The sequence below is a fragment of the Pyrenophora tritici-repentis genome, chromosome 2 (genome assembly GCF_003171515.1).
Source record: "Pyrenophora tritici-repentis strain M4 chromosome 2, whole genome shotgun sequence".
Classification (NCBI taxonomy): domain Eukaryota; kingdom Fungi; phylum Ascomycota; class Dothideomycetes; order Pleosporales; family Pleosporaceae; genus Pyrenophora; species Pyrenophora tritici-repentis.
Genome location: NC_089391.1, coordinates 2,801,255 through 2,827,837, shown reverse-complemented (window position 1 = coordinate 2,827,837; position 26,583 = coordinate 2,801,255). Strand labels below are relative to the sequence as shown.

Here is a 26,583-nt window from a genome sequence, read left to right as displayed (position 1 = left end):
CCCTTTTGATTGTTTTTTATGGAGGGGAAAATGGGGGGTGGGGAGATGGTGACAAAGACCAAGTAGTCTAATGGTTATTCTTATTCTTTGAATACGTGTGTCGTAGTTTACCTGATTGTGTGAGTGATATTTTACACCAACTCCTCACGTTCATTTCTACACTTTATCTGAGATAAACGAGTAATCCATTTCGCCATCCACACACATATATATATCATCCTAAAATACGCCGATCCCGGGGTATATCAACAATCCATCACATGCACATCCCTCACTATATTCTCCCAACCCCTGCAAAACCCTACAACCTCACTTCATCATCCCACCTCGCACCCACAATGGGAATCGCACCCGCCGCGCCACCACTGCTCCCAGGCAGACCCACCATCTCCACATCCCCATCGTCAGCATCCCCAGCCGTTGCCGCTGCGGGCCCCGCATTCGCCAACCTAGCCTCTGCAGCCCCAGCCCTAAGCTCCCTCGCCACCACGCTCTCCAATACAGGTTGGGGTTCCTTCTTCGGCTTGCCAAAGAGACAGTGCCACAGGTCGTCTTCCTGGACGACTTCGCCATCACCCTTTTTACGCAGGAGCTGCTTAAGAGGTGCAGATTGCAATTCAGCAGAGTTCGCAGCATCGAGGTTTTGCTCCTTGAGGCCTGGAGCTGCGGAGCCAGAGCGCGAGGGCGCTTTCGAGCGGTCGTTGCTGCTCATGTGTTCTAAGCGGCGGGTAACACTAATGTCGTAGATGGCTTCCTCGACGGTATCACTGATGAGGTACATGAATACTGTTGTGGGACGTTGCTGGCCGATGCGGTGGACGCGGTTGATGGCTTGCAGTTCGATGGCGGGGTTTATCAGGGGTTCGCAGAGGAAGACATATGTTGCATTTACCAGCGTCAAGCCCGAGGAGTCTGTTTTTGCGTCTAAGAGTAGACATTCTACGCTTTGGTCTGTTTTGAACTTGCGGATTCCGTTTCTATCGGCGATGCTGCTGGCGCCGATTTTCCACTTGTCGAGGGCGTCGCGTAGGACGCCGAGGAAGTCGCCGAATTGGGAGAAGATGATGGACTTTGCTCCTGGGTCGTTTTTGCGGATCCAGATTAAGTGGCGGGCGATCATATCGACTTTTGTGCCGTAGGAGCCGTCAAGGTCGATCATTTTGATTTCTCGCATTGTTGAATCGGAAATATCGGAGTAGATTGAGGCCGTGGAAGAGGAGCCTGGGGTTGAGGCTTGTGTTAGGCTACCGGACTCATGGATCTCCTCTTTGGCCCTAATCTCGCTTGGCTTAAAACTTATGTCCGTAAAATCGGACGAGCCGAGCTTTTGTTTACATGTTGGGCAGGTGCGATGCACACGCCACCATGTATTGATGCAATCTTTACAGTACTTATGTCCGCAAGATGTTAGGACGCCGAGCTCAATATCTTCTCTACAGATGATGCATTCGGCCGTCGCCTCGTTCTGGTTCTCGGTTCGGAGATGCCTGAGGTAGGTGTACCTTGCCTTGTGAGTAGTAGCATCCTCTTTCTTCAAATCCCGCGCATGCTGCGTCTTTTCAAACTCGCGCTTGTTGAAAAACTCATCAAGGTCCTCCTGGTACTTTGCGACAGTGTCAGAAATATGCTGAACCTGTCGATAGTATTCTAGTCGCTGATTCATGGTGCCTCTGAACATTTCTTGTTCTTTCTCCAGCTCTGTGATAGCCTTTGCTTGTTCGGAAGTGACCGTTTGAATCCTGGTGATGTGCTTCTGGAGAATACTCAGCTCTGTAGAAGCACGAGAGTCACCATTATCTGCTCTCCATTGCAAGCCGTTGATCAGGGAGCGTACGCCAGATACGACACCCTTCAAAGACCCAGGTTGTAGCGTAGCCTGTAGCATCCGTCGTGTGTTGACGACTTCTATCACGAGCTCGGGAGCGTGACCCCGATCCTCTTGGCCGTCCTTGTTCTTGGCTTGTTTTTCGGCAGCCTTCAGCTCGTGCTCGATCAAAGTATCCTGTAGGCCATTTACAGCAGCATTGCGATCTGCAACAAGAGTTCGGAGAGCCATAATGTAGACATAGAGTTCATCTTGAGCCTTCAATGAGTCATCGTATTCCTCACCAGTGGTTTCCTGATCGTCGTCGTCATCGTCCACCAAGCGGGTAAGGAGAATGTCGACAATCTTTGTACGCCAAGCTTGTATCTGTTCGGCTTGAGCGTTCAGGAAATCGCTTATATTGTCCATCGCATCGAGAATTTTTCGCGCTTCAATGCCACCCAGGTCTGGAAGGTCTTCGATTTTAGGTATTTGATGGAAGGGCTTCTTTGCGTCAACCTTTTCCATCTGACGCTTAGCTCTGATCTTCGAATGCTTCAAGAGCTCACGTCGGACTACTTTGGCTTTCTCGTAGTACGAAGTTTCAGATCTATCCTTTTCGTGCCAGAGCCTGGAGCCTGGCTCAGTGAGTTCGGGGTTCTCTTTGATCTGATGAATCGTCGTAGCGGTGAAGAAATGGGCGGCATGATCGAGCTCTAGGAATGTTCGTAGCGACTTGCGTAAGACGGGAATGCGACCCAAGTTACCACTATCCGCTTCCTCATCATCGTCGCCCTCACCAAGTCCAACTGAAGCACTTCGTCCCAGTTTTTGCTCCTCTTCTGCCAGGTCTTCCCTACATATCTCAATATACTCCGACGCCTCTATATGCGCAGCGAGATAATATGGAAGTGCTGACTCAGCTCGGGTGACAAACTCGCCGGCATACGCATGTATGTGGCCCATCTTGATCATGCACAGAATCATTTCGCGTGCAGAGGACTTCCATTTCGTGTCGGTTTGCTCTATCATGACCTCCAGAACTTCATGCACAGTGCGTAAAGCACCATTCTTTGCACCCAGAGCTCGTCGATTCCTCCGTCCGACATTGACATGAAGACATGTCTGGCGTAATCTGACTAGCCACTCTCGCATTCTCTCAATCACATCCGGATGGGTCAAGTCACGATCCTCTGCTATAGGTTTCCCGTCAGACGTGAGCCAACAAGAATCGCACATTTGGCGCATCAATTCGGTGTAATGTTGCTCCTCTATTGTGGTGAAGGGAACCGTGATGACAATGCGTTTTTGTGGCGGTAGCTGGAGCTCATTACGAACGTTATATTTGGTATTTCTCAGGGCAATCTCGTTGAAGATACCCCTGAAAGACGCTTTGTCCAAGCGGCCCCAGACTGCTTTGTTATTTGCAAAGGCATCGCAGCGGAGAAAAACCAATAGACCGCGCAAATCCTGAATGTCTTTGCGAAGTGGAGTTCCAGACACTGCCCATGCATTACACCGGGGTATGATGCGAGCCACTTTAGCAGCCTGACTGACGCCACTCTCTACCATCTGTGCCTCGTCGAGGCAGACTCTCCACCAGGAGATACCAACAAGAGGACTGGTTCGGCGCTCACAAGTTTTGGCACGCCGGGAGCTACGGTCGGGAGGGGGTACGGCGTGATGAATTTCCTTGGCAAGAACTTGGTACGTCGTCAAGACTACATCATATTGCATAAGATGGTCAATGGTAGATGCAGCATGATCTTCCTTGGGTGCATTTAGAGATGGAATTCCCTTGTAATGACAGACTTTGAGTTCAGGCGCATGGTTGTACAGTTCGGTCACCCACTGGTCCAATATAGAAGACGGAGTGATGATTAGTGTAGCACCGGATGGTTTGACGTCAATCCCGGTGTAATCGTCGTGGATTTTGTCCTCTCGAACAACACGCGGGTGGTGAGATATCAGAGCGATCAGCTCCAGCGTTTTGCCAAGACCCATTTCTTCAGCGAGTATGCCACCTCTCAGTGTCTGTAAAGCGTCGCCCTTGGCCGCATCCAGATCTGTTACTACAGCGCCCCTAAGTTGACTTGCGTAGCATGGCACGCCTATTGCGTCATTTGTCGGTCGGAACGATGCCGGCGGGGAAGTGTTGACGAAAGGCTCCAGCGTACCCGAAGGCGAAAATGCGACACCCTCTCGCCGCAGAAGCCAATCCACCGTTCTCTCTTGAAATGGCAACAGCGAGGTAGCATTCAGGGCTTGTTTGATGCGTGGCGAAACCTTCAGGTCTGCTGGTGGTACGTGGACGGAGTCGTAGAAATCAGACAAAGTCCAGGTCTTTTCGCCTTCTGTGGCGGCGTCGCTTAGGTAGGTAGAAAGGAGCTTCAGGTCCTCATTCATGTAGTGACCTCGTATACTTGGATCTTCAACAACTGATATACCCAAAGTCCACCGTATTTCCACGTCCAATCTGTATGACGTTTGTCCATCTGCAGGCTGGTACAGCTGACAGCGACAGAAAGCAGCCCGAGACACAGGCTTGGACTTCTTCCCGGCACGAGTGGTCGCAAGTGTGGCGGCGGTTCGCATGTGGGTTACTATCGAGTCTAGGAAAGGAGTAGGAGTTGTGGCAACAATATCTACACCCGTGCTGTTGGCTACGTTCCAGAGTGCAACCTGAAAGGCCTGCCTTGTGTTGCGTTCTCTATATATCGATTCCAGCTCTACGAGTATAGGTTCCTGTGATTCGGTCGTGGTATACGCCATATCCATAGAGCCGTGCGATGCAACGGGCATATTCTGGCAGAATGTCAGTCAAACACTACAACTACAAGGGCTGCCATGAACACCTACTAAATCTATAGATATCTTGGTCAAAACAATGCTCTTCTTCTCGTCAAATTTTGCCTGTGGTTTTATGGCGATAGCTCCACCGCCACCAACCTTACGCCGCTTGGACGATGGGCCTTCTTCCCTAGAGGCATCGGGCGCGGCAAACAGACGGTGTATGGTACTGATGCAGGTAGGGGCATCTTGCGCGGAAAGAGATATAAATGCCCCCGCTGGGCCAGACTTGGTCAGTAAGGAGGGATTCGTGCTCAAGACATCAGCACTACCATGTAAGGAGACCATGGTGGCGATGCACTGTTCGGGTTGGAAAATGAAAAGTCGTGATATGTGATGGACCAGGCAGACGCGGAAGTGTGAGCGCATGTCCGCATCCTCGACGCGCTAAGATAAGTGATAAGCCAGGGTCACCCCACAGTCTCACGCGTGCTACCATGGATGTCTCGGACTCGAGGGCAGCACAAGCGTTACGCCTCCACTTTCACTTCTAAGACATGTAGTTCCGCTCAAACATTGTTAATATTTTTCTAAAAGCATAAGATTCTTGAAACGGCCGTTATAGAGAATTTGACATCGTGTTCACGTTGAAGGTTCTACCATTGCTAGCTACCGCACTTGCATTACTAGCTGCTACGTGACGTGACGCCTAGAGCCTGTGCTTCTGCACACCTGATCTGCCTTGGAATAACCAGCACGATCCTTGATGAACCCCATGGCTCTCCTCTGCTAACCGTAGGGTGCGGCTATATCCATCTTCCTTCCGCAGGTTGAGCGCACCCTCCAAAATAAGTCCCTCGTAAACACATCAGGCGCTGATAGCGCATATCACTCAAAGATGAAGCCTAAGCTTTAGTCGATAGCATAACTCGTCTGCCTGTGGATCCACTGGTTTTAATCTAGGCATCCATTTATGCTCATGCTTCCACATTGCCTAGAATGACGAGGACTTGATGTGCATGTCTATGTGCCTAGAAGGCGACTTCGAAAGCAGTACTTCAATGATCAGAGGCGCGAACGAGCGAGCCCTCCCACGGTTTCGCTGGCCAAATACATCGACATACCTAAACAAAGATAAGCATACGTCTAGTAGTAACTTTCCATACGACTCCAAGCTTCCAGTAGTGCTCATTTACTCTGCAGCCAGAACTTTCTTGATTGGTTCTGCAGCCTCGATGAACTTTTCTACCATTGTGTCCAGCTTGGTAAGATCGTCCTTGCCCTTCTTGACTTCGGCAATGAGCTTCTGCTTCTGCTTGAGCTTCTCCTGCCGTCGCTCTTCTAGCTTGAGACGGACTTGATGTTCGTGTTCGATGCGCGCCGTCATAAGTTCGTGCTCGTTGGACTCCTTGTGTTCGGGGAACTGCTCGAGGAACTCTTCGACGGAGATGAGGGGAAGCTTCATGTACTTGTGACTGGGCAAATGTTAGCTACGAAACACGCAATCCATACAGAACACATACTCATAGTTTTCTGCAGCGGAGATCTCAGATCGCAACGACTGCTCTTCGTACTTGAGGTTATGAAGGCCCAGGATGAGCGCATCGTTGACAGCCCTGTCATCCGAAGTCTTGGCCTTTTCCTCGCGGACTTTCAAGATGCTCTGCCTGTACAGAGTCTTGATGACGGATAGCTGGGCGCGAATGTACTTCTCCCTCCTCTCGATTTCTCGCGTCGCCTCCTTCTCCCTGTCAATATCTTCACGCGACACTGGCTTAGGATTCTTTGGATGCGCAACCTGGTAGTCTACGAGCTCGTTGATGAGCTTCTTGAGGTTTTGCACTTCCTTGTGCAGTCGCGCATTGTGCGGCGTCTTGATGAGATCGGCGACGTTGAAAGTGGACAGATCCGTAGGCAATGCATCTTCGGCCGACGCCAGAGGAAGCTGTTGTTCGCTCATGTTACCGTTTTATCACTGCGCTTGCGATTGTGGAATAGTTTCGCGGTTGTCGCAATGCATGTGGTTACTGATCCGCAGTCGCAAAGTCGTACCGAGTTTCGCGACGGAGATCCGTGCGCAGAGGCCACGTGACAGCTTCTCCTTCATAGACACCCTCTCCTTGACACGGGTACAGTAAATGTTGCCAAGTGGCCGTTTGGTCCAACGTGTAATGGACAAAGCAACATGTCAATATGCCTGTAAAACTCTACGAGCTATTTATGCCCTATCAGCCCTCTGACGAGAGGCATAAGTAAGGATAGTGGTACGCCAATATATCCGTATTGAGTATTCTCCGATCATTGTCTTGCTCTGCGAGAGATTCAACGTCACACGTCATCAGCGGGGGAGATGCGATATTTTTGTTGTTCTGATCCTACCTCGCTAAGGAATCTGTCGCTTTCCCCCGTCGAGGACATGGTCGAGCGAAACTTTGTAATATACATCCCGCCCAACAGTACTGTTGCATTTTGCAGAGTACCTCCAGGGGTAAGCACAGCATGGTTGGTCCTGCCTGACCGTTATCGCATCCACCGTACATCCACACAGCCGCCAAATGGAGATACTGACAGGTTGCAAACTTTTGACTTTCGGCTGACTGTTTGCTTTTCCCCGTTATCAAACGTTCATCTCCGACCGTGCATACAAGTGCCCCTCTCTGCGGCGCTCCGCCTTCTCCAAAATGGTATGCGGCACTTCAAGCCACGAACGGAATGTGCTGCAATCCTTGGGCGACCCATAAAGATGCAGATCGACGACGAACACAAAACATAAACCTGACGTCGATCTATCCGTCCGTAGGATTGGCCCGAAATTTCTCATCACTCTGCAGGCCGACCCTGGCGACGAATGTCGACTACCACAAGCGCAGACGCGGCAAGTGCTATGGCGTGCTAGCGCCGTGTCAGCCGACCCAGGGATCTAACATGGCCCACCCGACGAGAGATTGCGGAGGATTTACACGCAACCCATCATAGACGCCAACCTCATGTTTCCCGGAATCCTCGTGGCTGTGCGCCACCACAAGGATCACGTCCTGCCAACGTCAACTCTGCAGACACGAGTCCTGCGGAAAGTAACAGTTCGCTGGGATTTCCTAGTCGCGGAGCAAAGTTTGCGTCCTCGGCAAGCATATGCAGGTGCTTGGTTAAAAGAACCGACATACCCAGTGGACCAGTCCTTCTCGGTCTCGCAACATGACTCGTTTGAGGTGTGTGCCGAAACTTTACTTCAAGGCCACTTCGAGCCCAATCATATCGATATCTCTGAAGATGCATGGTGACAGTTTTAAAACCCACATGAGTTGGCTAGAACACTCGCTATGCTGACAACTACAATTCTTAGCCTACTCTTAGCTTTTCAAATCATGAAGCAGCCAGACTGTTCGAACTTGTCGGAGCTAAGACCAGAGGGTTGTTCGTCCTGTGGCTGTTCACGATAGATCGTTCTTTGGGCGGCAGCGTGCTGCATGACACAAAAGCAAGGGGTATACGAGAATCTAAAACTGCTTCGGCGACCCTTCTGGAAATGTTTAGGGTACCAAAGCACCTCTACAAACGGCTGACGGCCTCCGATTATTTGGATATTAACTCAAGCTAGTGGAACGGCGTGGTTTGAGCATCCAGTTCCAACGCGTGCTCGACTGCGTACACACCTCTAGCGTAGAGATCTCGCCAGACTAGACGGTGCGGAAGAAGACGACCGAGGGGAACCAGATCAGAAACGCCATGTGTGGCTGATGGGCGTTTGATCATTTGTTTTTCCCGCTCATAGTCGGCCACTATATCATGCGGATAGTTGATACTCCCACCAGCTGGTCAGCGGGGTCTATTGTTAGAGACCGATCTCGATCATAGCTACATGGCGTGGCGTTTGTTCCCCATGCCATCTTGATATGTCACTTTAAATCATCCCGACGCACCATCTCCAAGATGCCCATACCCCTGGGTTATCATTGCCTAGTTTGCCAGGCACGTACCACAAAGCGGCTCTGTAAGCTCGTACTAGATCCTTACCGACAATCAAGCCGCACGACGCTCGTTTAGCTATACTTAATGCGATACAAGGTAGATCCCTTGGGCGGTTGTTACATTTCTGAGCTTCAGCTGGAATGGGGCTGCGGGTAGGGATTCGAAATTTCGGTATTGGATGGTGGCGAACTTGCATTGCGCTTGACCACGTCGTTTCTCGACCCACAGCACCGGCTGCATGTTGCTAACCTCCTTATGCACGCTTGGTCTCACGTGGCGGGGCAACTGTCACGGCTAGGATCTCCCTGGGTCTGTTTCCGGGCTTCGTGCTCTGCCTGATGGGGACGCCACGCCCGGAGAACATACTACGAATTGAGAGCCGAGATACGACATAATTCGTCTACCGGTGTCTTCTTGACTCACTAACCATGTGAGCTAGAGCAGGCACACGTCTGGCTTACCAAGGGATTCGTGGTCGGCCGCAGAGTATCTCTAGCCAAGGGGCTTGAGTGCACTGTAAAGAAGCCTCGTTGACCCGCTCGTTTGTGTGCCTTCATTCTCCCCAGATTTCGTTCTTCTTCACTGTCTTCGTTATGGCTCCGGCAAAGGAAACATCGGTGGAACTGTGTAAGCGAGTGAATGCACAGGGTAACACCATCGCCATTCGAATGCTCGAGTACCTGAGCACGGCAAAGAATCCTATCCATGGCTTCGAAGCACTATCAAGAGACTTTATTGAGCTGTGCCAGGTAACATGCCCAACAAGCAACCGGCCAGGAATCATACTTACAGTATCTCCAGGAACTATGGTCCATCGAAGCTGGCGTCACTGAAGCTAGCAAATCACGTAATGCATTCCCAGTTGAGGTATCTCAGGAGCTTGACAGGCGGCTACGTCAGGTCACCGAGGAGTTTTTGGTTCTCAGCCAAATGGTCAACAAATGTAAGTTTAGGCTGTGACTTCAAACTTTCAGGAAAAGCAACTAACCACGTTGATCACTTTAGTCGTCGACAAAGAAAATCACAAGGGCGGCTTCGGCATGAAGTTCCGGATGATGTTCGCCGACACTGACGTAGACAAGATGCGACACACATTAGCACGGAGCCGAGACGCATTAAAAGTCAGTTCTGCCATGTTCAGATGGTCCCTTGGGGACGCCAAAGCGGATGCTTCTATGGGAATCGGCTACGCAGGACTAATCGCAGCGCTGGAGCGTCTAAGTCCGACCAAAGCTGCAAGCCTTCCATCTATCCACTCGGCTCCATCACCGAGCCTCCCACCTACGCCACCTACGAAAGCCGGTAGCCATCATGGAACTCAAGCTTCAGCACCGATTTCACAGAGTCTACAGAGACCATATGTGAACGAGCTTCGGTATGGCGAGGGACACGCGTACGAGAGTGAGATTTCGCAGTACCGACCGGTTGAGATGGGATTGTCACCAGGAATTGTGGATCTCCACAAGAACTGGCGAGCACCGGCTAGTGCTCGTTCAAACGAATCAACAAGGGAAACGCAGTATCACCATAATGTCAACTATCACGAAGATCCGTTATACGAGGAAGTCGCATCATCACATTCTGGTCGCTCACCGACCATGGAGGAGAAGTTGCACGGCCTTACTGTTCACGAGCGCTACTTGGACGAGCATCACCCTCCCCACAAGGTTGACTCTCCCATAACATCACCACACTGGGCACCGCGTCAGAGCGGTGCTTCAAAGCATGCTGGCGGTAAAGCTGCAGTATTCCTCGCTGTTGAGCAAGGCAGGCATCGTACGCTCGAGCAACTGCTTGAGGGTGGTGCACGAGCTGAGCCACACATGGAGTCTGCTATGCTCCGAGTTGCCGCAGAGAAGGAGGACGTGGAGAGCGTTGCAATTCTTCTGAAATACGGGGCAGATGCTAACGGCTTCGACCGCGAGGGTATCACTCCCTTGTTCGCTTCCACTCGTGCTCAGTGCATCGAATGCGCCAAGAGGCTGCTCAAGCACGGCGCTGATCCCAATTTGTCGGCTGGTCCCGATTCAGAGTCGCCGTTATCGCTGGCTGCGTCTCAGAGTTATATTGAGTTTGTGAAGTTATTCCTTGCTCATGGCGGCGATGCCGGCTTTATTATGGAGAATGGCTCCACGGCACTTATCTCAGCGATGAACAAGACCACTTCACCGAAGTGTGTCGAGGTGCTTCTTAGCGCAGAAGGCGATGCCGACGCAAAGAATGGAGAAGGAACAACTGCCTTGTTCCAGGCTATACAGGTAAACCGTGTTGATTTGATGACGGTACTGCTCGATCATGGAGCGAACCCTAACCTTCCCGGTCCCAAGCACCCACTTTGGCCATCAACATACAAACCCAAGGCCCTCCAACTGCTTCTACAGCGCGGCGCCGACCACAAGAAGACTCCAGGTGTCATGGAACTGGCATCTAGTCTGAAAAAGCTCGAGTCCATCAAGATTCTCATGAATGCCGGTGTATCACCCAACATACGAAAGGATAATGTCTACACGCCACTGTGCTCAGCGATCCGCGACAACAGCGCTGAAATCGTCACCTACCTGCTTGAAAACGGTGCCGACCCAAACTTCAACGCAGCAGAGTACCCAGCCTTCAAGTGCATCACACACAAGCGCACGCAGTTCCTCCCCCAACTCGTTGCCGCCGGCGCCGACCTCCACAAGCCCAAGGGCATAATTGAGACAGCCGTCAAATTCAACAACAAAGACGTGATCGTCTACCTCCTCGACCAAGGAGTCAACCCCAATGACCGCACCCCAGACGGCTGCACCGCCCTCACAACTGCCATCCGCGAGAACCACCTGGAGCTCGTCGACCTCCTCCTCACACGAGGCGCCGACCCCTCCATCCGCGGGCAAGACTGGCCCCTCTGTATGGCCGTCCAACGCCCACCTATCCTCAAACGCCTACTAGCCGCAACCACCAATCCACGCGCCTTCCGCGGCGTTGTAGAAATGGCTGTCGTAGCCAACCAACTTGAAAGCATCAAGCTCCTCCTCGCTGCCGGCGTCAGCGTTGAAGACAAAAACTGCGGCGTCTTCTCCCCTCTCACAACCGCCATCCGCGAGGAGCGCAAGACAATCGTCCGCTACCTCCTCGACGTCGCAAACGCCGACCCCAATGCCCCTGGCGAACACCTCCCCATTGTCAAAGCTCTTCGCCGCTACTCGGGCGACCCCGAAATCATCCAGATGCTGCTTACTCGTGGCGCTGACATCAACAAAATGCACCGTGGCTGGAACGCTATACTGCAGGCGGTGGAGAATGGCGACGCTGAGATTCTCAAGCTGCTGATTGATATGGGTGGAGAGGCGGATCTACAGGCTGTGGATGAGAGTGGCAGGGCGGTTGTGGATATCGTGACGGAGAGGGGGTGGGAGGAGGGCCTCAGATTGCTTTTCCCGGATCCGAGGGCTGGTTCACCGAAGGGTATGGCTGCGGCGGCGTCGGCGAAGAAGGTGGGGGAGAAGGGTGGGGAGGAATGGTCGAGGTAGTAGGTTTCTTTTTTTGTTCATGTTTCCTGCCCTGCTGTCTTTTTATCGTTGTCGACGTTGGTCGACCGCTCAATACCCCTCGCCTCCTCTTTCTCCCCATCATCATCCATGTCTCTTCTTTGTTTTCTTCCTTCGTCCGTTTGTCTGTTTTTTCCTATCTTATTGGTAAAGAAACAACAACAACGAATTAATGTCACATCGAGTTTTACGAAGACGTTTATTCATCACACCACACATACATATGAGCGAGGCTGACGTTTGTGGCCCATCTGCAGCGATAACAAAAAAAGTTTCTCCGTCAGCGATTGGAAGTGGATGAGTTGTGAAGAGATGGATGATGCGCACACTTACAATGAGCTGGATGAGGAGGATAATTGTAGTCAGGCGAGTAGTGAGTTGCTACATGCTTGATATCTTCTTTCTAACGGCCGGTTTCTTATTTATCTTTACAAGGTCTCGATTGCTGGACAGGGTATGCTGTGGGTGATGAGGGCGTTTGAAGAGCTTTTCTTTTCTTTTCTCTGTTTTTTTTTCTCTTTTGGTATACCACTATCTGTTGTGTCGGGTTTCTTTCGTCTCTCTGTTGGCTTAGATTATGAGGATCTTGTCTAATGATTAGTGTTAATTGGGTATAGAGATGAGCTTATGGTAGCATGTAGCTTTGCATCATATGGAACTTTGGATGTTTGGATGATTGTGATTGATATTATCGTGTGCTCAAAGAGAGAGAGAGAGATGAAAGAAACTCGTCGAGAGTAGATGTGGTCCTGCCTGGTGGTATCATAGAAAGGAAAGAACAACGCCAACAATGCAGCAGTGAGTTTTACGCGCCGGTAATGCAAGAAAAGAGGAAGAGTCGAGAGACCAGACCAAAACGCCGGCGCTAAGAAGAATCGAAGGAATAAACGGAAATGCAAATATATACTCATGGAAAGCTCAACCCTCGCCCAAAGCGGTTCGCTTCAGGCAAAGGGAACTTACACCCTCCCCGACCCCCAATTCCTTACCTCCTGTCGGCCAGGCTCATCAAAGCCCGCCCTCTCCATCAACTTTGTAAACGTTGTATGCGCCGAATCTGCGGTATCGCGATTCTGTCCCCTCTTCATCCCCGGTGCCTGCGGGGGCGCAAGAAACCCATTCACTCCAGCCGCTCCACCTCCCATTGTCTGAGGAGGCACACCAGACTGGTGCGGCATAAGTATGTCGATGGTTTCTGAGCTACCTGAATGGGGATGAGGTTGTTGAGGCTTATACTTTGGTGCACCACTACGGGAGCGAGTGGAGTTTGAGCGGGACGAAGCAGAATACGAGTGTATTCTCTTTGGTTTCTGGGGCGGGGTTTGGTAGGGGTTTGTGTAGGGGTTTCCGGCGCGAATGATGGGGGCGGCCGGGTTGGGGGGAAGGCCACCTGAGAAGCCAAAGTTTAGCTTGGGGGTACGGTCCCACATGCTCTTTATTCTGGGGGTGAAGCCGTGGACAACATTGTTCGAGTTATTGTTGGTGTAGGCATTGTTTTCCTTCATGCCTTGTATGATCCTGTCCGTAGAGTTGGGAGAGCCGACGGAGTGGCTACCCCTGCGCATGAAATCTGTACGTGCTGCGTGCTGCGGATCGTAGATAGGATCACTTATTTGGCGGGCGACGTGACCAAAGTCGCCAGAGTAGCGTGGTTTGTTGAAGTGGGTTTCGCGGCGGCGCTTTAGCAGCCAAAGGAAAAGAAGGGTAAGGAGGGCCCCAATGATGATACCTGGAATGAAGCCTGCCGCGAAAGAACGGCCGGAGAAGGAATTGCTTGTTGGGACAGGTTCAGAAGGACAGTTTGAGGTTTGAGAGGCAGATGCCGGAGATGTGGGGGATGGTGTTGCAGGGGAAGTGGAGGAAGGTGACGGTGCTTTGTCTTTGGCACACATGCTGCCTTGACATGTGTAGCCCAGTGAGCAGCACTTGTCACCACATTTTGGGAGCTCGATGCCTTCCGTCTCGGAGAGATGCAGCTGGTTGTCCGGGTGGAGGGTGGCGTTTAGCTGTGTGGTGTCGCACGTCGTGGGCTGGATGTAGGCGCAGTCCGAGCCGGCTGGACAGCAGATGACCGACTTTACAGAGCCGCTGTTCAGATCGATGCAAGTAGAGTCTTTGGGACAGCAAAAGCTAGATGGGAAATCGCTTCCGCATTGCTGAAGAGCAGTGTTTCCTCCACATGTTTCTGCCCGTGGAAACAAGATGCTAGATGCTTGTGCGGTTGTAAAGAGCAAAACGAAGAGGCAGAGGATCGATAACCTCGTAAGTCTCGGTGATAGTGTGATGGTCGCCATTATAGAAGATGGGAATGATATGCCCAGGATTATGTTGGAGAGGCCGGGCCTGCGTACCTCGAAAGTGAGACTGAAGGAAACGAAACAAGACTGATGGGATGAAAGAGCAATACTCGAAACAAAAGAGATAGACTTGAAAGCGTAGACACGCTAAGACAACGGCCCAAGTTGAATATTTACCTGCAAGACACTAGAGACCCGAGAGCCGCAATCATGGTTGCCAGCGAGCATATCGGGCACTTCGGGCGCTGCCGTGTCCACCCATGTGGTCGCTAAGTTCTGAGAATAGAGGCAGCCGAGGCGCGCGAGTGGACAATAGGCATTGTATGGCAGCTGTACACTCTTGCTAGCATGGTAGCAGTGGCAGGTGACGTTGCTGTCTGTGTGGCTATGCCGTGTCGAGCGCTCCAGTGGATGAAACGTGATGCCAGCGCTTGCAGTTTTGGACTTTTCTGCGTAGCTGGGGTGCACGCGTCGTGATTGGGCCGTGGGGTTAGCGCGATGTTCGCAGGGCTCGGGAAAAAGATGAGCAACGAGAAACGAGTTGGCGACAGCAATTCGATCGCTTGCCCGGTCACTCGACACATATGATGATTACACGGTGTCTGGCCCGACGGCCGGCTACTATTCAGTCTGCTGTTGGGGCTTGGAGGGTATGTGGTGTCGTGATGACGTGGTGGTGGTTGCCGCATGCGAGACTGACGCTGCATAGAGAATACCATCACGGCTCTCCCGCAGCCTGTACACGGTCCCCACGCTCGACAATCATGCGGAGCTGGAGCAAAACGGTGTCAAGGGGTTGTTGTCTGCAAAAGCCTTTCAGATTGCGTATACCGACTACCAGAAGTACATGGTTGACGAACTAAATGTCTCGACTGCCCGTATGACACCTGCCATTGACAGACGGGGAAACGACCGAGGCTAATACTGCTGTGCCAGAAACACCCTACGAGGGCCAAGAAACAAAGTCACTGGTCATAGACTTTGCCCGCGATCCGACCAAGGCGTATGCCTTCAACATCGCCAGCATGGCCTGGAACAACCACTTCTTCTTCCATGGCCTCAACACAACCCCCAATGTGGAGTCGAGACCTTCGACCAACCTCCAGATGCAGATCGACAAGGACTTCTCGTCGACCGACACATTGCGCGAGACATTCCTGGCGACAGCAGAGGTCATGTTCGGCCCCGGCTTCGTCTGGCTCGTGCAAGTCAACGGCGAATTTGGCAGCCTGCGCATTCTGCCTACCTACCTCGCTGGATCACCACTATCGGGCGCCCACTACAGGCGGCAATCGCACGACCTCAACACACACAACGCCGACTCGTACCAGGCTTTGAACAAGGTGGGCCAGTTTGGAGCGGCGTCGGGTCAGGACCAGAGGCCCAAGGCGCCATTGGGTGGCGTGGATGTAGTACCACTGATGTGTGTAAATACGTGGGAACACGTCTGGCTGCACGACTACGGCATCCGTGGGAAGAGGGAGTACCTCGAAAAGTGGTGGAATAAGATCAACTGGAGCTTGGTGGAGCAGAACGCCACCATAACAAGTCGGGGCTCGTATTCTTTCCAAGCATGAGCGACTGTACATTACATGTAGACATATGTGTACAAGAAACGTCGAAACGACACTTTGCATGGCATGGTAATTTTTATGTGACTAGAATCAATCGCGCCTCACAAGCCCCTCTCTGGCATCTTTCTTCCATGTACTTGCTTGGTCAGCTGGGCTGCCTGGGTCGTGGTTGCCCAAAGCCTTACATCGGCTATTACGACCCGCCTCACTCATCTAATATCATCAGCACCCGGCATCCGATCAGCCTACTTGGCAATTTTGCCTTGACACCAGATCTCATCTTGTCAAACATCAAACATACAGCGAGCGATACGTGGTGCGGCTACGGACTGAACTCTGCGGACCTCTTCAACTCTCCCGGCATTCCGCTAGTCTGTGTCACACCACCGGCAGAGCGCATCGCGTACAAGGTTCGAGGCAGATTCCATTACGCTCACCACCATGGTTCGGTGTACATTCTACTCCGTCTGCGTCCTAGGAACTCATCAGGTGGACAACCTACGTCCGCATAGCCGGCCGTCATCCTCCGCCACAGCATTGGTGCGCCTCATCCAAACCGTTGACGCGCAATGCTCTGCTCGAATATTCTACTCGCACATGGTTTGATGTAGTCAATCTAGAAGGATGTATGGATTTTTGACAAGTTAGCAAGATGAGGGCTTGTGTTCTACATAGTTGCCTCGTCTTTGAAGAAAAGTCTCCGGCGCATCGAGACACGAGACCTTCGCCAGAGACAATGTGCACACCGCACAGCCTCCTGCACCCTCGCATGCCATCATCGCTGATTTTCGCCCGGCTTTGCAGCAACATCTGCATGGAATCAACCCGTTCGCGTGCAGGTGGCCAATCATCGAGCCCTGATCTCCGCCGGATTTAGTCGTCGGTCAACGCAGGCCCTGCCGTAAATCCTACACTATGACCTCACTCACATGGACTAATGCTAGACTTAGCTAGCTAACGAACACACATGGAAGTATCTCGATATTCCAGTGACTCCCCAGGTCTCTTTTCTTCTCCACATCACATCGATCATTCGCCATTCTGACTCGCAATCGGAGAGTTTCATGTATTGAGAAAGAGACATGGCTGTGCTTGCAGCTATATTGCCAGTGGTCTCAAGGAGTTCCAGTCTTGCGCTTCAATTATTTGGGATCGCTGCTGCGTCGCCTGATGCTGCGAAAGATTTTGTGGCGGTCGCAAACAAGATCAATGGGTTTGCGGCAATACTCAAGCAGGTGGGGACTATTATCAAAGAAGATGATCGCTTGCCATCACTGGAGGTATGTTTCTTCGACACTATCAGGAGCATAGCAAGACTTGGTCATGTCTCCGATTGCCGGTAGAAGCATGAATGGTGGCAACATTGGCAGAATTTGAGCACTTGGTCGAGTACGGGTTTTGAAGTACAGTTTCTAACACGACATGTAGGCTTTCGAGGCTTTGGACGACGTGATAGAACAAGCACAGAATATCCTTGGCAGTTTCGAATTGGCAACGTCCCCAGATGACGTCCAACAATATGCGAGGAGGGACAGTGCTCGCTTCACAGGAACTAGCCAGTCGCAACTAGACTTTCCCACCAAAGCGAAGCTAGAGTACCTTATGGCTCACCTCGAAGCTTTGAGTATGGCCTTGTCTGTGTTATTGCAGACATTGTATACATCGCAAAGTATCATGTGGTCAAAGTAAGTCAAGCCCCTGGCTTCAAGATATGGCCTACAGTGGCTGTTCGAAAAGTACCGTTCGCATGACGAAGCCTGATGACGAGGGATGACTTTAATAAAGAGAATGGCTGACATTGCTATAGAATGCGCCCGACGGTATCCCCACAGCAATCCGCCAAACTCGTCGAAAACGAGAAGATCCAATTAGAGACACTGGTCATCCAACAACAGATGTCGATTCTTTCTGCATCCAATACATATGAACGATGGCCACATTCCGACACGCATCTTTTGATGGAGACAGATAGCTCGCAGAGTTTGGTTCCCGTGGATCGTGAAAAGACCCCCAAGCCATCCACCCTCCACTTATACCTAGAAAAAGACTTGACTAGTCTGGATACATCGGTATTTACCGAGGCAAACTCTTTACCAGTAGTTTGCAGCGTCTCAGGCAAGCATGCTGATCACTTGCTCCAACAATGGACGACTTTGCCTCAGTTTGAGAGCAGGCTGCGGGACCAAGAACGCGAACTGGAAAGACAAAGAAAGGATACACAGCAAGCCACGGTAGAATCGGACAGTGAGGAAGAGGAAGTTCATTCTTCGAAGCTCTCAGGCGATGGTACTCAGCGAGTGCATAGATCAGGCAGCCTTGAACCGCTCATTATTGAAGCCAATACACCTGGAGTAACTTCGGAGAAGCACTACGGGCCTTCAGCACCACCGACACCCGCTGCTACTCCCCGTACTTCACATACAAGTGTCATGCCCACAGCCGATCAGTATGCATCTACTTCGCCCCGTTCAAGTCTAGGAAGCCTCCCGGTCGATGCAAATGCTGCAGTGGAAGCCAAAGAGGAGGACAGTGAGGTTGACCTTGAGATACCATGGGTATTATGCACTCGCAAGTACTATTGGAAGTACATTGACGCTAGACAAATCAGCTCAAACACTGATCAAGGTCCTTCGCTAGCTTTCTCAGAACGCCACAGCTGGACAGAGATCAGAGCCAGCTGGGTATGCAAGGAGGCCATACAAGAACCAGGATACTATTTTACAGAGTTCCAGAAAGAGAAAAAAGACAACAGGAGAACCAAATCTGAAACTTACTTCCGAATTGAACGACCTTTGCAGTTTGATCAAGTCAAGCGTCTCGTTGAACGAACGGTTGAAATCTATCGGAGAAAAGCACCGCTCGATCATCATCAGCAACCCTCGCCTAGAAGATCTTCATTCCATCGCTCGCCGCCATCGGGGAATTTTGCAAAAGGAAGCACGTTTGATCGCGATCGCACACCAATGCCTCGCAATACACATCCTCCTCTCGGTCACACAAACGCGCCGGGGTATTTTCCCCCACCACCAGGACCACCCTCACTGGACCGACCCTTTTCAACACCTAGATCGGGTCCCATGTCCCAACCTCCTCAAACAAATGTCAATCCTCGCGCTTCGAATCTACAGTTGCCGCCCCAGCAGCCGCCCCCTCCACAATCTCCACGACTGCCTTCTTACTCGGCTCAAGCCGGCGGATACCCAACATCGTCAACGCAACCTATGAATATAGCGTCCGCTTCGCCAATGTACTTTCCTCCTCCACCAGCATCAAACGGCACTTTACCACCTCCCTACTCACAACAGACCAACCAAGGTTATCCAGCCTCGCCCCTCCGACATTCATACATGAACCCACCGCAGCAGAATCGTCGCTACGATGACGATTTCACGTCGACAGAAGAAGAGGACAGGGATCGGACGAGACGGAGGAGAGACAAGGATAGAAGGGGTGGTGGTGACAGGGAACGGGAGAGGGAGAGAGACAGGGGAAGAGATCGATACAGCAAAAAGAGCCATACAGGAAGGAAAGCCGCCGCTGGTGCATTGCTAGGCGTGGGTGGGCTGACTGCATTGTTGGATGGCCTGAGCGGGCTGTAGGTGATTTCTGTAAAAAGAAGAAAATTTTAGGGCAGGTCGTTCCTATATACGGTGGAGATGGTAAGATACTTCGTAGTATACTAACGACATTACGTAAGGGTACACAGAGGGCGTGAGTAATTATATACGTCAGATCAGCCTTGTAGAGAGTGAGATAGTAAACGTTGTGTTGGTGTAGTTGTCTTTGCCATTAGAAGACCAACCACTAATCAGTCATCTCACTACCTATAGATGCTGTTGATGCTGACAAGTCCGGCATAAGTGGATCTAATGTATTCAACCGTCCCTGAAGCTTCGCCATATCATCGCGAATCCACTGTTTATTAGCTTCCATGACCCAGTCCACTGCGTTGCGGATCTTATGAACCATAACGCGGAAAGGTTCTACGCCGTTGTTCGTCCACGAAAAAGCGATAGGCTTGGAGAAGAACTGAAGCTGGCCATCTTCGGCGACTGCTGACCAGCAACAGTAGATGGCGCTTGTGGTTTGTGTGAAAGAAATGGTAATGACATGTGCGATGCCATCGAATTTTGTCCTGAGTTCTTCCTCTTCCATGCCTGCTAGCTGGCGCAGTTTGCGGAGATTTCGCAACATAATCGCGGCGTTGTGCATGTTCTGACGCTCGGCATACGCATCGCCTGTGATATGCTTGATCTCGGCGGTAGCTACAGGAAATGCCAGTAAGCCGTCTCCTTTTATTGGTGTGCAATATTCGCCTAGATATTCGATTGCCTCATCACAGCCTGTGATCTCATCTCTGTTGTAACCGATGGTCATGTCAGGGTTCGGGGCAGCGATCTGCAGGGTTGAACCGCCGGATGGGAGAGGATGGCCATATCTCCACTGGCCGGCGAGGTTCGACCGTACGTCTCGACCCGTTTGACATAAGATCTCGTAATCGAGAACTTTTGCCGTGAAGACGAAAGTAACTCCAGCTTTGCTGTTGGTGTTCCTTGTTAGGTCCCATGTCATTGCATAGCTCTGAGGTGGCGTCTGTTCTTCTCGTGTGACTTCTAGTGCTTTTGTTATGGTTTCGCAGTTTGAGGGCCTGCGTTTCTCGACTGTTGGGACTAAGATGCAACCGCGTCTCTTAAGAAGCGCCGGATATTGGTCGTTCGTGGAAATGATGTTCTTCGCAGAAGGCTTTCGGTAGTTTTGAGGAAGAAACTGCTCTTGGAGCTTTCGTAGGTTTTCTTCTTTCAACAGACTGCTCCCGGAGTCTTCGCTGTGATTGGAGGTATTGAAACAAGGATATTGAGTATTTGGATCGAGTGTAGGCTCCTTTACGCTCGGATAGCCGAAGAAGGTCTGCAAGTGGTGTGGATCCATGCTGATGTTCTGTTGAATTGTTGGAGTTTTTGTAATCATCGGTGCTGTGCGCGTCGCGGTGCACGACTTCCTGGGAAGAAAGGCCCCTAATAGCTCCAAGGTTGCTGTTGCAACGAAAAAAGCAAGAAGCTAGTGGTAATGGGAGTTGCGCACGGCGGCAGGGGCTAATGCGCTAATGCATATCATGTGATATTTACTTTCACCTCCACTCCACTACATGTACACCTCAAACTCGCATTGCAGAAGGGCATTGGAGCCTGGAATACTCCTTTTGGAACTATAAACTGTAGATCTGAGCGCAAAGCGAAATCAATAGGGAGCAGGTGGCGGTTTGACACAGTACCATCTACCAGACCTTGGGAGATAGCGTAGAGCCTCTTCTCTATATTATGACGATGCTTAGATGCCCGCTCCACAGGGCTCTGGTTACTCAGGCAATTACTCTGAAATAGTCTATTGATTGTACTGTATTATCCCTCGTATATAGTAATCAGGTTTGTACCGGGATACCATACCTAGCTGATTCTGTATATTGCGAAGGATTGTGAGTGACAAAAATTACGAAAGATGCGTCGATAACGTCGCTAAGGCGCGTGGTATGATTTTCAGCTATATGCTGATGAGTTGAGGCTGGGTCTGCATTCGTGTTTCCTTCTTCCAAAGCTTGGCGCTAACGCTGGGAATTCGCAACCCAAGCCCCCTGACTACATCGACTACAACCCTTGTTCATCATGATCTCAACATATGGGGCAATCCCACCCTAGGTCCGCCGTATCGCTTGATACGGCCCGCTATGCCTTTAGGCACCGGGAACAAGGTGGAGAGCAAAAGTGGGGTTGAGATGAGCTGCTCTGCCCGAAATTCGGTGGCTGTCATGACGTTGGAGATGTGCAGCTACAAAACGTCAACGACTTGACGCTGCCAAGTGCTTCTTGTTTTCGATATACACACAATTCACTAGAAGCTTAGTATACAATCTACGAGACCACAATTACAATGTCGTCACCAAAGACTGTACGCTGGGGTATCCTCGCGACTGGAGGCATTGCCCTGACCTTGTAACTACCCCGCTACCCCGCCGAAGCTGTCTACTAACATTTATGTAGCACTCGGGATCTTCTCTGCGATCCTACCACGCGTGGTGTCAAGCATCTCAAGCACACTGTCGTCGCAGCTGCTTCCTCGTCCTCAGAATCCCGCGCAAAGGATTTCCTAAAGGAAGTCGGCGCGCCGTCCGATGCAAAGGCATATGGCTCCTACGAGGAGTTTGTGAAGAACCCTGATATCGACATCGTATACATTGCTACACCACACTCGCACCACTACCAGAATGCTATGCTCTGCTTGGAGGCCGGAAAGAATGTGCTTTGCGAGAAGGCCTTCACTGTGAACGCTGCACAAGCGCGCAAGCTGGCGGAGGTTGCCAAGTCAAAGAACCTCTTCTTGATGGAGGCTGTATGGACGCGCTACTTTCCACTGTCCATCTACGTGCGCGAACAAATCACCGCCGGTCGCATTGGTCCCGTTGCACGCGTCGTTTCGGACAACAGCATGGCGCTTGACCCCGAGAACAACTTCCCGGATGGCAAGAACCGCATGGTGAACCCCGACCTAGCCGGTGGCGCTCTACTCGACCTGGGTATCTACGCTCTCACTTGGGTCTTCCAAACCATGTACCACACGCAGCCTGAAGGGTCGCGCCAGCCACCCAAGCTGAAAGCCTTTGTCAAGAGCTACGAGCCTACCGGCAAAGCCGACGAGCACAGCACTATGATTTTGAGTTTCCCTCGCTCAAAAGAGCAAGGCGGTGAAGCACATGCCGTAGCTACAACCTCGCTCCGCATTGCCACTGCCCCAGGAGGGAACATGGACCAGCCTTTTGTCCGCATCCAAGGTCCCAAGGGTGAGATCCAAGTCTTTGGGCACTCGTTCCGTCCCCTCTCCACCAAGATCATTGGTTTAGACGGCAAGGTCGAGTCGAAAGAGTTTCCCATTCCGGGCCCAGGTAAGGGAAGTGGATGGTACAACGGCTTCGGTGGCTCACTCCAATCAGAAGGCGAAGGCCAGGGCATGTTCTGGGAAGCTGATGAGGCGGCGGATGCGATTATCAATGGCAGGAAAGAGGGACGATTTTTGGGTCTGGATGAGAGCGTGCTTATCATGGAGGTCATGGATGAGGTGAGGAAGCAGGGTGGTCTCGAGTACCCTGAGAAGATTGAGACGTTGGATTATCCGACGAAGTTGTAGATGGTGTGATACGTTTTTTATGAGCCTGATGGATCGTCTTACTTTGGCATTGATGTAGATACTACAGAGCATATTCAGTCAATTGTTAGTTGGGTTCCTGGCTCATACCTTCTTGTGTTGCTAATGGACAGGTCCTGAAGCTGAATGTATACAGTAATACTACCACTTCTACAACAAAAATATCAAGCTGATAGGGTAACAACATCTACACCTCCTTATTCTAATCAGTGTAATTTTAGAGAACAAGTCAGGTATGACTTCCTATGTATAGTATCTTAGTACGGAATAATCGCCGTTTCGAGTAAAAAGGGACAACATATAATAAGTGCCTACATCAGTCAGTTTTTTTGTAGAAACGGTACATGCTTACTGTAATACTACTAGCATATACTCGCTTGTCCCTACAGCTACTGAATTAGAAATATCTATGCGTGTTGGAAGGTCTATAGCACTAGTGCTGAAAGGAAATAACGATAACTAGGAATGCATTCTGTTCGGTGATGGTGATTGATTGTCTACGAACATAGCTGCTACGAAGGTATACCTAAGCTCTGCGCAAGGTGGGCCGAAGTCGGGCCGAAGTGTCCAGCAGCCGACGTCTCTACCGATACTCACGATCCGACAATGCGCAAAAAAAGAAAATATGTTTTTGAAATCGACTTTAGTGACCATAGCGTGTAGAGCTCGTTCTCCTTATCAAATTTCTTAGGCGCTTCCTTGGCTTATATTTTTGTCATCTGATCATACATTTATTAGCATGACGCTCTTCTACAACCGGCAAGGGAGCTGCGAACGACTTACGTGCGCGTAGCGGGAGGCATTTTTCAAATCGGAGGTACCGCACGATTGATCGCAATATCGGCGAAGTCGATTTCAAAGCAGAGGGCGTACAGCGGTTTCATGAAATGTAGAGGTACTAAAAGACCAGGAGAAAACAGGGACATAGTGAATGTCACGAGTACAGGCGTAAGCGACGAGGGCCATTCATCCGGACGAACTGACAAGCAGCACACGACCACCCACAACTAACAACAGACTTCTTTTGATGTGAGCTGTCGATGCGAGATGCCGGTATCAACCCGGGACCTAGTGTTGAACTCCCGACTGACGTGAATTCGAACGCAGGGACATTTCTTCATCCACCACGTGTTGCAACCAAAGTTCCGGGAAAGCATAAACCACGTGGTATAGACGGCTACTGTGGAATAATCCAGCTCCTCTGGGATATTTGACAGTAGGCTCCCAAGGTTTCCAAGGTGTTACCTCTACATTATGACAGCACCGGCTGGGTCGCTAGTCCATTAGTTTATACGGTTTATATACCTGGCCAAGGCTCTTTTGTAGATGGAATAATAGCATTGTTGGAGGGTTTACACAATTTTCAGGGCTTTCGGTGTTTTCTTCAGAGAATTAGGGACATAGCGGTGTGAAGATAGCTTACGTATGGTCTGGGATTAGGTTTAAGTTGGCTATGTAGGGTGTTTTGCAGGGGGAGGGGGAGGTAAACTACCAGGGGTATAGAGATAGAAATGAATAGGAATGCGTACAGAGGTTGGAAGAATGGGGTGATAGGACGTGTGGACAGCAATAGCTACCTGTTGTCCCCGCTCCCTGTAGGCTTAAGGAAGAAAAGAAGGACACAAAAAGATAGTAAATACTGCTATTCGCATCTCTTCCCAACTATCAAATGCACTATAGTGCGTTTTAGATCGTCTGAATAGTCAGATGAGAGTAGCAAATAGCAGAAACGGCGCACAGCAGGTTCGTCGTGCTGTCGTGATCTTGTTGAAAGCGATGAAGGTAGGATAAGACTTCTTTTTTTGGTTCGCTTCAAGTGGTATTCGAACGTGTGATGCAATATTTCCCACAAAGTCCCACGTGATATTGGGGGCCTAGGGCACTCCACTCTCGAATAGGTTGAAGGAAATACTTTGTTTTCGCGGTTGTCGTTGTTGTCGTTCGACTGACAGTGATAGCGATAGCGGCACCAGCTGTGGTCAGAATTAATGCTGTAGTAATGGGTTGATATAGTAGACTTGTTATTAGAGATGACAAGTGAGATTTGCTGTAACCACTGCTCTGTAGTTTGATCTCATTTTCGTTTTGAATGATGGGGTGAATATGATGTCTGTGTCGTACAGTGCTTGCATTGGCGACGTCACACGAGCGTCAACATGCTGTGCCATTGTCGTGCATACTACATATCCACATTGAGTTCAGCCAGATTTCTGTGTCTCCCAGGGATGTCCTCCTTTTCTGAATTTCGCATTACAGAACGCCAGTTTAATGAGCCCTTTGTCTAAAATTTCCTCCTTATGCTCTTCCATCTCTTCATAATTCCAATTCACACTCACCATCCCTCCTCTCATCCACTCCGCCCTCGGCGTACTCAAGAATAAGGTTAATCCAACAGTTAGCATGGGGTCGTCTAATGCAAAGTCCCAGTACTTTCTTGGAAGCATGTCTGTGGCGACGAGGCCGGGAAAGACGCTAAATGTGCGGATCTGTGGTTGTTCAGAATGTAGGAATTCCATGAATCTGGTTTGTGCGAGTTTGCTGGGAGTGTAGGACGAAAAGTTTGGATATGTGTCGGAAATGGACCCGGTGGATGTTGTGGTGATGGTGCCGTGAGGCTCTGGGAATTGGGCGAGGAAGTGATGGACGTTGAGGTAGACGCCTTTGACGTTGACCTCCTGATAGGTGTTAGTCTGCCGATGACCGCGCGATGATGGAGAGAACTTTGGAGGCTCACAAAGTCCTGCCATCACTTTGATGGCTCGTTCTTGCCAACCATGGCTTGTGTTAGTGACCCGGCGTCGTTGATGAGCACGTCTATACGTCCAAGCTCCTCTTTTGCTTTCACCCATAGTATCTTAACATCGTCTTCTTTGGTGACGTCAGTGGCTGTGACGACAATCTTCGTCCTTCCTTGAGCTATATTCTCCAATTTCTGCGCCACTTCCTGTAGTACTTCCATCTTTCTCTCCGTAATGACTATTCCTTCGGCGCCGGCAATTGTCCATGCTTCAGCAATAGCTCGGCCAATGCCTCCAGATACACCGGTTATCAGGACAGTTTTGCCTACGGCTGAGAGGGCAGGGTTTTTGGGCTCCAGGAAAGGGTAGAGCGATCGATGCACTTTGCTAGTGAGTTGGACGGGCCAAGTGATGGCATCGTAGTCTGTTTATTCGGGCATATCTTGGAGCCAAAATGTGGGTAGTGAACAGAGTGCGGGGTGATTATGCTGGTGATGATTTTGCGAGGGCAAGCATGTTACTTATCCAATGGCCATCCTGCCTGCAAAGCTGGCATCTTGGAAAAGATATAAGCGCGCGCGTCGCTACCGATCAGACCCGCTGTGGAACCAAGTACTACCGCAGTATGCTTTGCGTCCATTTGTAGAGCGGGGTGCGGGTGTCAATACCAAGCTATTGAGGGTCCAA

General features: G+C 50.8%; 10 protein-coding genes across 10 annotated transcripts; 5 read left to right on the top strand and 5 right to left on the bottom strand.

Annotated features, from left to right (window-relative positions):
• Positions 1-301: 301 nt before the first annotated feature.
• Positions 302-4,942, bottom strand: PtrM4_065280 (HepA, Superfamily II DNA-RNA helicase, SNF2 family; the record flags this gene model as incomplete). Its single annotated transcript, XM_001933235.1, has 2 exons — positions 302-4,609; positions 4,664-4,942. The coding sequence occupies 2 exons, from the start codon at positions 4,940-4,942 to the stop codon at positions 302-304; spliced, it is 4,587 nt and encodes a 1,528-aa protein (XP_001933270.1).
• An 844-nt stretch (positions 4,943-5,786) lies between these two features.
• On the bottom strand, positions 5,787-6,554 carry PtrM4_065270 (FimP domain containing protein; the record flags this gene model as incomplete). The annotated part of the gene is made up of 3 exons (XM_066105688.1): positions 5,787-5,879; positions 5,952-6,069; positions 6,118-6,554. The coding sequence occupies 3 exons, from the start codon at positions 6,552-6,554 to the stop codon at positions 5,787-5,789; spliced, it is 648 nt and encodes a 215-aa protein (XP_065964315.1).
• Positions 6,555-7,914: 1,360 nt separating this feature from the next.
• Positions 7,915-8,034, top strand: PtrM4_065260 (uncharacterized protein; the record flags this gene model as incomplete). Its single annotated transcript, XM_066105687.1, has 1 exon — positions 7,915-8,034. The coding sequence occupies one exon, from the start codon at positions 7,915-7,917 to the stop codon at positions 8,032-8,034; it is 120 nt and encodes a 39-aa protein (XP_065964314.1).
• A 1,122-nt stretch (positions 8,035-9,156) lies between these two features.
• On the top strand, positions 9,157-12,075 carry PtrM4_065250 (Arp, Ankyrin repeat protein; the record flags this gene model as incomplete). The annotated part of the gene is made up of 3 exons (XM_001933233.2): positions 9,157-9,312; positions 9,365-9,506; positions 9,569-12,075. 3 exons carry the CDS (start codon positions 9,157-9,159, stop codon positions 12,073-12,075), a joined length of 2,805 nt encoding a protein of 934 aa, XP_001933268.2.
• A 977-nt stretch (positions 12,076-13,052) lies between these two features.
• Positions 13,053-14,387, bottom strand: PtrM4_065240 (uncharacterized protein; the record flags this gene model as incomplete). Its single annotated transcript, XM_001933232.1, has 1 exon — positions 13,053-14,387. The coding sequence occupies one exon, from the start codon at positions 14,385-14,387 to the stop codon at positions 13,053-13,055; it is 1,335 nt and encodes a 444-aa protein (XP_001933267.1).
• A 587-nt stretch (positions 14,388-14,974) lies between these two features.
• PtrM4_065230 (mitochondrial 37S ribosomal protein mS42) lies at positions 14,975-15,967 on the top strand (the record flags this gene model as incomplete). The annotated part of the gene is made up of 3 exons (XM_001933231.2): positions 14,975-15,040; positions 15,100-15,268; positions 15,327-15,967. The coding sequence occupies 3 exons, from the start codon at positions 14,975-14,977 to the stop codon at positions 15,965-15,967; spliced, it is 876 nt and encodes a 291-aa protein (XP_001933266.1).
• A 1,079-nt stretch (positions 15,968-17,046) lies between these two features.
• On the top strand, positions 17,047-19,346 carry PtrM4_065220 (DUF1421 multi-domain protein; the record flags this gene model as incomplete). The annotated part of the gene is made up of 4 exons (XM_066105686.1): positions 17,047-17,244; positions 17,393-17,649; positions 17,772-19,211; positions 19,280-19,346. 4 exons carry the CDS (start codon positions 17,047-17,049, stop codon positions 19,344-19,346), a joined length of 1,962 nt encoding a protein of 653 aa, XP_065964313.1.
• Positions 19,347-19,768: 422 nt separating this feature from the next.
• Positions 19,769-20,893, bottom strand: PtrM4_065210 (uncharacterized protein; the record flags this gene model as incomplete). The annotated part of the gene is made up of 1 exon (XM_001933229.1): positions 19,769-20,893. The coding sequence occupies one exon, from the start codon at positions 20,891-20,893 to the stop codon at positions 19,769-19,771; it is 1,125 nt and encodes a 374-aa protein (XP_001933264.1).
• Positions 20,894-21,889: 996 nt separating this feature from the next.
• PtrM4_065200 (oxidoreductase domain containing protein) lies at positions 21,890-23,140 on the top strand (the record flags this gene model as incomplete). Its single annotated transcript, XM_001933228.2, has 2 exons — positions 21,890-21,951; positions 22,000-23,140. The coding sequence occupies 2 exons, from the start codon at positions 21,890-21,892 to the stop codon at positions 23,138-23,140; spliced, it is 1,203 nt and encodes a 400-aa protein (XP_001933263.1).
• Positions 23,141-25,356: 2,216 nt separating this feature from the next.
• On the bottom strand, positions 25,357-26,117 carry PtrM4_065190 (uncharacterized protein; the record flags this gene model as incomplete). The annotated part of the gene is made up of 2 exons (XM_001933227.2): positions 25,357-25,833; positions 25,932-26,117. The coding sequence occupies 2 exons, from the start codon at positions 26,115-26,117 to the stop codon at positions 25,357-25,359; spliced, it is 663 nt and encodes a 220-aa protein (XP_001933262.2).
• Between the last annotated feature and the right edge of the window lie 466 nt (positions 26,118-26,583).